Source organism: Myripristis murdjan, chromosome 10 (assembly GCF_902150065.1).
Source record: "Myripristis murdjan chromosome 10, fMyrMur1.1, whole genome shotgun sequence".
Classification (NCBI taxonomy): Eukaryota; Metazoa; Chordata; class Actinopteri; order Holocentriformes; family Holocentridae; genus Myripristis; species Myripristis murdjan.
Window position 1 is genome coordinate 15126700 of NC_043989.1, and position 10888 is coordinate 15137587.

Genomic DNA, 10888 nt, shown 5'->3' on the forward strand with positions numbered 1-10888 from the left:
GGAAGAGTCCCCCCTCCTTCCCCAGGACTCCTCTTACTAAAGAGGAGCAGTAGGGCAGAGGGAGTAGGCTGTTTATCTCCAAGACCTGGACAAGGGACCGGAGATGACATCTGTGCCCAACACTATTCCTGTGGACTCTACGCTGGCTGAGCTCATCAGTAAGAACAAAGTCGTAGAGAAACTGCTCAATGTTCCCCTCTAATGGTGAGACTGCTTTATTGCAATAGTTTAATTTCAGCAAAAACAGCATGTTGTGTAGGCTGGGGAAAGCTCACTGAGTGCATTTATCAAGTGTAATTAAAAAAAAATATCTGTAATCTATAACTGTTGACTGTTATCTGGTCATGAAATAATATTCACAATCACATAAACAATCAATAATATTTTTAATTATTTGAAGAGTGAACAGTGTGTAATTTTACTGTGTTACTTTGAAGGATTCAGGTGCTATCAGCTTTAACTAACCCCCAAAAGCTAGCCAGCAGTGCTTTCAATCCCAAATGATCAATGCTGTGCTCTTGTGCTTTCTTAGCAAAGTTAAACAGACCTAACCCATTACAGCACTTCTGTTTTCAAAACAGAGGACATGGCAAGAAAATCATTAGCTCTCTGCTTATTCCACAGCAGCTCTTACAGTTTGCGCCTTTTGACCTACAGTCATAATGTCACTTTCACTAAATATTAAATAAAAATCAAACTGTCTAAAGTCTCCCTCAATGTTACCACTGGCTCCATATAACTGGATATCAATCTGACACATTTGGTATGTTTAAGTTTGTCCAAAAAAAATGCAACTACTACCTGCAGTGCTCTTTTGCTTGGGCTGGGGTGAGCCTGTGACTTTGGAGGTGCTGCATTCGTCATTCCCCAAGTTTCCCTGCCTCTGTTTGGCTGACAGAGGGGCTGGCCTGAGACTGGAGCTGGCAGGTGGAGGTTGGCAGGCCGATGCTCCTGTAACTCGTCTAGGGGAAGGCCATCCTTGAAATCTTTTGCTCTCGTCATTTGTGGCGCCTGCCGCTCCTCCCACTCTTGATTTAGAGGACTCTGTCTGCAAATAAGAGCCATTTGTCAATCGCTCAGTCCCATGCAACAGGCCCAGATAACTCACAACACATAAAGCACTCTACAGCCATACCAGACAGGACCAACTCATTGGGAAGGCTCATGTGCACATCTCCCCTGAGATTCCCCACTAGTTCCAACCAAATCTTTCTCCCTGCTACTCTAAAAACACTCTTGAAGCACATGGAGTGTTTGCTGGTGACTGTGCAGCAGCAGCTTTGCTTGTTTCCTGTCCTCAGAGATATTTGAACAGATTGACAGTAGTAGAGACTCTTTTATATAAGCCTGGATTTTAGGGGAAAAAAAAAAAAAAAAAACAGTAAGCGGATAAATATTAACGCACTTGGAAACAAACCATCAATTTCAATTTAACAATCCTGGTGCACAGTAATGTATTATCAGCAACAGGCCTATCACTGTAATAAAATTTATTTTATGTACAAGCAAATTTATTTATTTGGAGTGTCATTCCCAAGTCAAGTCCCTACAGTTTCTACTTACCACCAGACTGATCTTCCTGATCTCTCTGGAGGTTTCAGCAGCTGCCCTCCTGGCTTCAGCCTGTCTAGACTGTTTGTTCTGAGCAGGGCAGTTCAGGTTCCCTGGTTTTGACTGGGCCAGTTGGATATAAGTTTTGGGTACAGTAAAGCTAGATGAGGCACTGGAGATAGCTATATCCTCCTTGGGCAGCCTAGAAGATGATGATGAATTCTCAGACAAGCTACGGGGCCGTGTCCTGGTGGAACACATGTCCTCCTTCTTTAGACATCTAATGGCAGGGCTTGGTTTGGGATCTGTTTGGTCAGCTCTGTCTGCAGTTTTCCCTGGGGATGAAAAGCAGAAGGTCTGGTTGCCAGGGTGCTGTGCTGAGGCGGCTGCTACTTGGTTAGAGATTGCTTGCTCTGTTTTGGACCTGGCGTGACAGCAAGAAGCTGATGAATCATGTTCAGTTCCAGCAGAGAAGTTTTCAAGCATGGACGCTCTCTTCTCTTCCTGTCCATCCTCATTAGTACTCAAAGAAACACTCAGAGAATCAGCGGCAACAGCAGCATTACGATGTTCTTCAGAGGACTGAATTAATGTCGTAGCCAAGTTAGCAGCTCCAGTGCTCTTGCCCCTGTGGATATCACTGGCTGTTTTTGTGGTATGAAAGGCAACATTAGTGCTACTCCTTACCTTTGCATGAGCTATGTCCACAGGGGCTCTTCGGTGCAGCTGGGCCTGTTTGCTGTGTACATTAACTTGTGATGATTTGTGTTGTGAGGCAGGGCCTGACAATCCCTGTTGTTGTGCAGGTCTTGTCATAATTTTTGATTTAACACTGCTAAAGTCTGGCTTAGGAAATTTTTTTATTTCTATTTTGCTCAGTCTTTTGGCAGAGGGAGGCAGTCTGACAACCAACCGTTGTTTCGGAGTGAGAGATCTTTGCTGCTGTTTAGGAGGGTGTGCTGCAGAGGTGCCTGCACTCTCAGCAAGGGGAGACTCAGAAAGGGAGGGCAGGCTGAGCATCCTGTTCCCACTGCTTTGAACCGGAGTAGAGGTTTGTACATCCTTACCAGCATCTTTCATATCTCGAGCAATAAAGGTCTTGCCTTGTTCATGTGTAAATGTCTGAGGGAAACAGGACAACAGAGATGCATCAGGATTACTGTCAGCAGAGTGAAGAGCCACTGCTCCAAAATCTGAGGGAGTTGTTTCATACACGAAGGTTCTCAGAAGAGCCCCCTCATCCTCACTTGGCAGAGCTACATCAGAGCTAGATGTTGCCATATCATTTGACTCAGTGGGGAGCTCATAGTCGTCTGCCTGGATGAATGTTATGCCAAGGCATGGAGGGCCTGCATTCTCTGTCGTGATTCCCCCAGGGGATCTTTGCTCCTGGATCCCCTCACAGACATCGGGCAGAGTGGCTGTAACCAGGCTGACCTCCGCAGGCAAGGCTGCAGAGCTCATGGGTGAGGAGAAGGATGATTCTTCCAAGGAGGAGATTATCGGGAGGGTCTGGTCCTCCAGACAGAAACTGTTGCTCCTCATTACCATCTCTCCAGAGCTAAGAAAGCAGCAGTCATTTTCACTGGAGCCTCTGCGGGATGTCTCACATGAATTCAGCTGGCTGTCCCTCTCAGTAGAGTCTTGAAATGTCACTGTATTGTAACCTTTGGCCCTTGTGTCATCACTAAAACTCTGGCCCTCTTCCAGTCCCAGCTCTGAGGCATTCATTGCCACAGTCATGTTTTCATTCCAGAAATTCACACTGCAATTGACAGGTGTGGTAATGAAAGTCTGGTTCAGATTCATAGTCACACCAGAGAGTGTGTTGTTGTTTGGTGAGGTGGTGAATATCGATGTATCAGTGATGACTGTTTGTGTGTTGAAGTGACCCACAGGGGAGTCTTCACGGCACTCCAGCATGTTGATGTCAGGGGGGCTGCTGGTGTCTCGGTCACTCAGGTTGGTTGTACTTCTGGAGAAATCTGGAGAAGATGCTCCGGTGTGTGGTGATAAACTATTGTAATGGTTCCCAGAAGAGAGGGTCAGCTGCAGGCTACTGTGAGGCAAAGAACCACTGGCGGTCTCAAACTCATTCTCAGTGGAAATATTAAATGTCTTAAAGGACATTTTGTTCTTGTAACTGTAGTTTATGTCAACTTGTGTAGATTAAGTTGCAGTGTAAGCTTTCAAAGAACCTAACACTTTTTCAAGACTGTAATCCATCACATTCCTTCATCAGGCATGGACATCTGTAAAAAGGAAAAAAATGTCAAAATTTCCACATACAAAAGCCTCAAATACAATACCGTTTAAGAGCAACAAATAGTTTAAGATGTTGCATAATTTACATAACAGAAAAAAGCAACAAACTGAATGTGTGCTGATAATGCAAAAATTTAAAATATTTCAGTTAAAAAGGAAAAAAAGAAACTGATATTAAAGTATTTGTTGAAACAGGACAGTGATTTGTGCTCTGCTTTATGATAGTAGCTAGGACTAGGCAATATGGATGAAATCAAATATCAAAATACCTTACTATCAGTATTGTGATGATACTGCAGGGATTAGCCTACTATTGGTGCTTTCATTTGATATTTACACACAACAAATTTTTGATAAGCAATGTGGATGTGATGACTGCCCGGGTAGAGGCAAATAAGACATAAGCTAAAGCAGTCTAGTCCCAGATCATATCTAGTCTCATGATATCAATATATCGCCCAGCCCTAGTCCTGGCTACGGTATGCATGCATGTTCAGCAAGAAGAGAGCAAGAAACAAAGAGGAATGGTGGGTGTAATGTTGTTGCTGCTTTGACACTGCACTTAACTTCTTAAGAATGGACCAAGTGTTGTAAAATGTTTTATTTCCTATTATGTAGGCAGAGCCTTGTTTAAAATGGTGGTAACTGCGTTAAAATAATACCAAATATTTTCAGGGTCAAACAGGAGTACTACAAAAGCTGTTTTTCTTGGGTCAAAGAAAGAAAGTCAACCTCTACATGTCTTTTAATGTAGTCAGGACGCTGAGTTAGTGATAAGGTTACAAGGCTAGTAGTAATCAGCCATTGTAACAGAAGCTGATTACTCAGCAAATAATTTATGAGCCTGTTCAATGAAAAATGCAAAAGTTACCAAAGATCAGATCAGTGATATGTTGTAGTTCAGGACTGCCAGAAATACCTCCTGGTTAAGTTATGAGCTACAATTTGGCTCATGTTTAGGTATTTCTATCTTAATGATGGTCACAGGACACAGAGACACCTGTAGCGACAAACAGGCTACTTGTTCTTTTCACACTTTCCAGTATGTCTAAAAGTGACAACAAAAATACCACTATTGGTTAATGGCTTGTGTTAAAACAAGGATGGATGGGTAGTTAATGTGGAGCCATGTTACTGCTCCAAAAGGAGGCAAGAGGCATTTGGCATGAGCACCAGTCTAAACAGCTTCGTTGTGTACCGATGTGCTTGTTTAAGCATATGAACGCTGGCTGACTGGACTGCTGAGCTTTCTAGACACGGCTAAAACAAAGGCAGCAGTGTGGTGCTGCCAGAGAGTAAGATATCAATTCACCAGCAAACTCAAAATGTTCCAGTATGCAGACATCTGATATCCTACTGGATTTAAGGAAAGGAAACCATTTTTGACACAAACTTTATGTGAATAATTAACAACTTAAATACGTCTCTACAGCAAATGGATATACAGTTTTATATCTGTTCTAGCTGTAATTACACCTCTCATCCTTGGGAGCGGGAAAGTTTGACATAAATCTTGATTGTTCAGAAAAAAAAAAAGTTGTGCATGGTCTGCTGCACTTCTGTCAGGTTCAATAAGAGAATGAGTGTGCTGGGGTAGAGGGGGGAGGTAGGATCAGTGAGGCCATGCCATTTTCCCAGGGTGGGTTTCACAAAATGTAGGAAACCTTGTGAAAATATAGCAAAAACATTTTTTTTTTTTTTGTTTGTTTTCATTTGATCGCAAGACAGTTCCACCTCAGGAATATGAAAAGTTTAGAAATACTGTACACCAATCAAGGGAAGGTGTCCAGTTCATAATATGACACTTTTAATGTTTTCTGAACACCAACCTTCTCACCTTGTACTGCACGATGTTTAGTTTGATTCTTTTCCCAAAAACATAACCAAACTCGTTGAACAAAGCCTTTGATTTCACAATATTCTATTTATAATGTGATCTAACTTATGTAACTGAACAACATAACCTCAAGGTAGGGAATAGGAGCCAAAAACACCTGTACTCACTAGATGTTAGATAATGCCAAGGCTAGCTGCAGGGATACTATACTCCCTTTTGAGCTGTAACTAAACCACCGAACCAGACTATAATTACACTGAGTGCTTTTTGTCAAAGAAGCATCCACAAGAGACAAACTAATTACACTGGCATGCTGACTTAATCAGACTCCTTAGCAAAACTTATAATTAACAAGATCATCAGCAAGTGTTAACCCAAATCTGTTGGTTTTTCTTCAAAGCAAACCCACATTAGTTAATGGAACATTATAATACAGGAATGGACCCAAATGAAAGATGACTCCACATTCCTATCACAAATAGGCCTATTTATTGTCACACAAACTTCCTTGAGACGCAAAATAATTTGCTTCCTTCAACGTGTAGCCTCATAAATCTGACATTAACATATCATAACAAGCCTAGTGCTCCCTGTTAAACCCCAGGGGTGTGTACGTTGCAATGCTCATGGCCAGCACACAAAAAAAGAGAGACCAACACAAGCAGGCATGAATGAGTGCTCTCAGTTGTTATGCAGCTGTATATACTTACTACAATCAAAATAACTGGAATTCCTTTGAAATTCTCAGTTCTCAAAAGTGATACGGCTGAGAAATTTGGGGAATTATGTTTTGAAAACCTCTCACAATCATATCAAATTCTGCAAATTTTGCCTTCTTTTTTGCACAACATTACAGCTGGTAGGTGTGATATCTAAGCCACTCCATTTTCATTAACACAGAGCATATCAGAGGCCAATAGTCCAAATCTTGTCGAATAATATGTTTGTTGAACAGGCAGAGCAGCAACACACCTCACTAAGCCTCCCCACAAAATAGAAAGGTTTCCTTAGAAACAGACAGAATGCTTAGTCATTTGCAGACTTACCCAGCCAGTACCAGCCACTTAAAGGAACAATGATCCTGCATTATCCAAATCAAATATATAGGCTTACTGCGGACTAGACTTTGAAGCTTGGCATGAACTACTCCTCCAAGGCCACTGCATATTCCTTACACAAATACACTAAGAATTCTGACCAGTCATTTTGATGTTAGAAATCTCCCTGAGCAGGGTGTGTTATGTCAAGTACAATTGCACCTGACACAAACCATGACTTGACTGTGTTTATGGAAAAATAAAACCACGAGACCCAAGCTACACAAGACACAGAGGTAGCTGACAGAAAAAACACACAATGTGAGGGTAGCTAAATTACAAAATCCAAACAATAGGCCCACACTATTAACTGTTCACTAAAAACTAAGAGGCTATGTCAGACAACTTATACAAGCCAACTTGAAATACCTCCCCTCTCGTCCTCTCCATTCATTGATTTGCAGCGAGGAAGAAACAGCTACACCAGGAAGAGCTGTATCGCCGGCTGTATCAAGCGAGAGATCACCCAGGTTTTGCAGGTTCATCCGCCTAACTTTATCCTCTCAGAGACAAGCCCATTACTACTCTCCTTCAACAGCGCTAAATCCAGCCAACTATCCCTGTAGTCCTGGGCAGGCAGTGGTGTGTGAGGCGGCTTCAGACAGACACCAACAGTCTCTCACCCCCCTCCCCCTCGCCCTCTCCCTCTCCCCTCCCTGTACTCACAGTCAATCGTGCATCAGTAACATCGTGGCCTGACTGAGGGTCCCCTCAGTGTAGGCATTCGATTCTGATATGATCTTCTCTCATTGAAGTAACACGGCCTGGTGCAGCAGTGGTTCAGCAGTCTCTGTGGTCAGTCCCTTGTGTCAGTCACTATCAGTGACATGACTGAATGCTTCTCGCCAATGCAGGCATCTCATGGACTGCACCCGCCACAGTTTTCCACTTCGAAGTTTACAGCAGGGACAGAGTGAGGCAGAAAGCAACATGTTACCTTATCCATGCCGAACTCACTGCAAGGGGGGTGGGGGGGAGTGGCCAAGGCCGGCTAGGCCAACTCGGCATTCACTGTTGCTAAGCAGCCACAGTCCCTCTTTTATGAGGGAATGGATCAGGCGGCTTTTTGGTGAGGGAAAAGTGAAAAGGGGAGTAGAATGACATGAGGCCTAGGTACAGGAGATTGCTGTGCTGTGCCCATTTTACAAACAATTGATAGATCCTAACCAGAATGTGCATGGAAACTAATTTACTTCAGTATAGTAAGACTCATTAGGCTGCAATCTTGGTGTTGCCAGTAAAACTTTTCCACAGTACCTCCATGACAATGTCACTCACAGTGTGAGGACATGGCCTCATACTGCACACAAACAACCCTACAGATGATCCTGACAGCATAAGTGCTACACCAGAGGCTAAGACCCCCCTAAGACCCACGCTATTTATGCTTAATCCATACAAGGTCCTTACCCTGGGAACTGTAGCCTAATCTTGGCAAGTGACATGTTGTCAGTCAGAAGCACAGAAAGCTAATAAATAATTTCCTTACAAGGATTGTAAAACTGAATTAGTCCAAGTTTAAGAAAATAGGCTTTCCATTTAGTAATTCTGGAGGTGGAGTTACATAATAGCTACACACTTTGACATTTTGCCACAGATCTTAACAAACTGACTTTGTTTACTGTGAAGAGTGCAGCTGTGTTGTCTGTCATTAAAAAACTTTGAGCAGTCACAATATTAAGCATCAGGACCAAAACCTCTATAGTGCATGCAACAGTTGCCAATAAAAACAAAACATCATGATACTTAGAGTTCCTAAGAAACAAAAGAAAACAAGACTTGGTTTCTATACATTTCACCACACAGCCGCTTTCCTGTTGCAGCAGCCCTCAGTTCACTGTGGACTCAACATTGTAGCACGACACCCTCCATACTGTCAACCACTCTGTGTGGTCCCTGTTCCTGAGTCCACTGTTAGATTTGGTTGTGGAGACCAAAATAATTTTTGCTCCAGCCTTGTAAAGAAAGCTAAAACAGGCCTATTCTCTCTTCAGCTTGTATTTCATATCAATACAGCCCTTACCAATATCACTAGAAAACATTTTTAACATGGCACTGCATTACAATCCCCTTGTTCATCTTTCGTCTTGCATTATCTTGAGAACATCCTAACAAAAAGACTTGGAAGACTAAAATCAATAAGACAGAGCTTCTCCTTTTCCAGAGGCCCTCAGGCACCATGCAGAAAGCCTGCTATAGCCTTGCCCATGCCTTTGCCTTTTTTCACGGGTGATTGGAAATGCCAGTGTCACACAGTCAGTGGTTATGAGCTGCAGTTACAGCAGCGCAAAGCCCAGTACCAGAGCTGGCCCCAGGACAGCAGGGCAGCAGGTCAAGCTGAGGGATTCCACCCAGCATACCATAGTGACAAGGCTGTCCTCTGTGGAGCAGAGGAGAACAAAAACACACCAGTGAGCCCAGCTGGGGGCACTGGCGAATACTGAAGGATAATATGGCACTGTGCTCTGCAGAGTCAGAATATTATGCATAGTCTGTGCTTTCTGGTAACAAATGGGATAAAAGTTTTCAGTGCTAAACTGTTGGCTCTTGCCATCTACAGAATAGTGAGGAATAGAGGCATTTCAGATGTGTCAGCAGCTGTGCAAATGTGTCCTGGCAGCCTTCGCACTCTACTTAAATTAGATCTTGACGCATACACTGAGTACACAGCAATCACCTCGAAATCTACTTAATCTTGTCTTATCAACTTGGCCGGGGGTTTTCAAACCTTTCCATGTTACACACCCCCAGGTTGATTTTCATTAACCTGCAGAGCCTCATCTCATTTTGGCATAGGCACCCTGACAAAACGTATTCTGGTTTAAGTACTAAATTGTCTAGATGTACTGTTTTAACACTGACAGATTCAATGTGGTGAGCTTGAAATATAATATTAAAATAGCATCAAGCAAATAAAATTCTAGTGCAGTTAAACTTTCCTCATTTTGCGGAGGACCTCCTGAAGGACCCCACTTTCAAAACCACTGCCAACTAATCTAATCGAGTCAACTGTATCTTAAAATCTATTAAGACTCTGCTGATAAAGTTAAGATTTTCAATAACCTATGCAGAGCACCCATAATCTCTGTAGTCTGAGCAAGCAGAGGAGGAGCAAATATCAGGAGTCACCGCCAGCCCATTAGCCAGAGGCATGTCTCTCAGGACAGAAAATAGCCTGAATGGAGCCTGGCTGAGTGTATTTGTAGTAACTCATTCCTGCCTGGATCCTCTTAGCGATGAGGTCATTTGCACACAATTTCCTGATCAACACAACTGGCCCTGACTGACGAACTATTATTACTGACTGGCTGTATGAGAGCAGCTCCTCTGCCGTGTCTGTAATTAGATCAGAGGTAAACATGTAGTGAAGGGAGGAAGGGGTGCGACTACAAATATAGTAGGGGATAATGCACTGACAAGTCCAAATCTAATGCTGGAGTAAAATTAAACTCCACAACATCGCGGAGCACTGTAAAAACTAACGAGCATTAGCTTAAAAAAAAAAAAAAAAACTTAACGGTCGGTTATGTTTAAATGTCCGGCACTGAAAGATGTGCAAACTATTCAAACGATTCAGCCCACAATCACAGGTCAGTTTACTACTTTTTTTTTTTTTTTTTTTTAAACTTATCCACCATTAGATGGCAGCAGTGTTTTACAAACTTTTCACCATTTATCGCTTTAAAAAGCCAAGGTGAAGCGGTACACTAAAAATAAAACACTTACAGCTAATGTTAGCAAGGACGTTAGTGTCAAAAGTGACGGGGCTAATGTTAAGACGTTAAAGTCAAATTTGAGGCAACATATTTGCTTTTCTGGTTGGTTGTGACTTCGGCGATCTTAATGAGAAATATATTTACTTACCCGTTAATCCCAGAGTGAAGTTAGCTGTTTAATAAAGATGATAATATAGGTAGCAGTGAAAATGGACATAACACACAGCGTCACCTGAATGGACGAGGCAGTGACGGGAGCGCGGGCGCGGCCCTGATGATTAATTACCATCACCTGTTCCCCCTCACCTTCACTTTCTCAGCTCCTCTTCATCAGTTTGCGGCTCAGAGCACAGCCTCTTCTGCCGGCTCAGTTTGGGTTAGTGTCACTGTCCGGCAGAATTGATTACCAAATCTTGTTTGCT

At 42.8% G+C, this 10888-nt stretch overlaps 1 protein-coding gene across 3 annotated transcripts in view; it reads right to left on the reverse strand.

The window, feature by feature from the left end:
• The window catches only part of mtus1a (microtubule associated tumor suppressor 1a), a 35339-nt gene extending 24586 nt beyond the window's left edge, over positions 1 to 10753 (reverse strand). Inside the window, exons 1-3 of one of the 3 annotated variants that reach the window (XM_030062420.1) lie at positions 10615 to 10753; positions 1564 to 3803; positions 799 to 1048 (exon numbers count right to left, since the gene is read on the reverse strand). In XM_030062420.1, the coding sequence (XP_029918280.1) occupies positions 799 to 1048; positions 1564 to 3681 (2368 nt within the window). In that variant the 5' untranslated portion in view covers positions 3682 to 3803; positions 10615 to 10753. The remainder of the gene's footprint in view (positions 1 to 798; positions 1049 to 1563; positions 3804 to 10614) is intronic. The other 2 variants (XM_030062422.1, XM_030062421.1) reach the window with 2 other exon arrangements.
• Between the last annotated feature and the right edge of the window lie 135 nt (positions 10754 to 10888).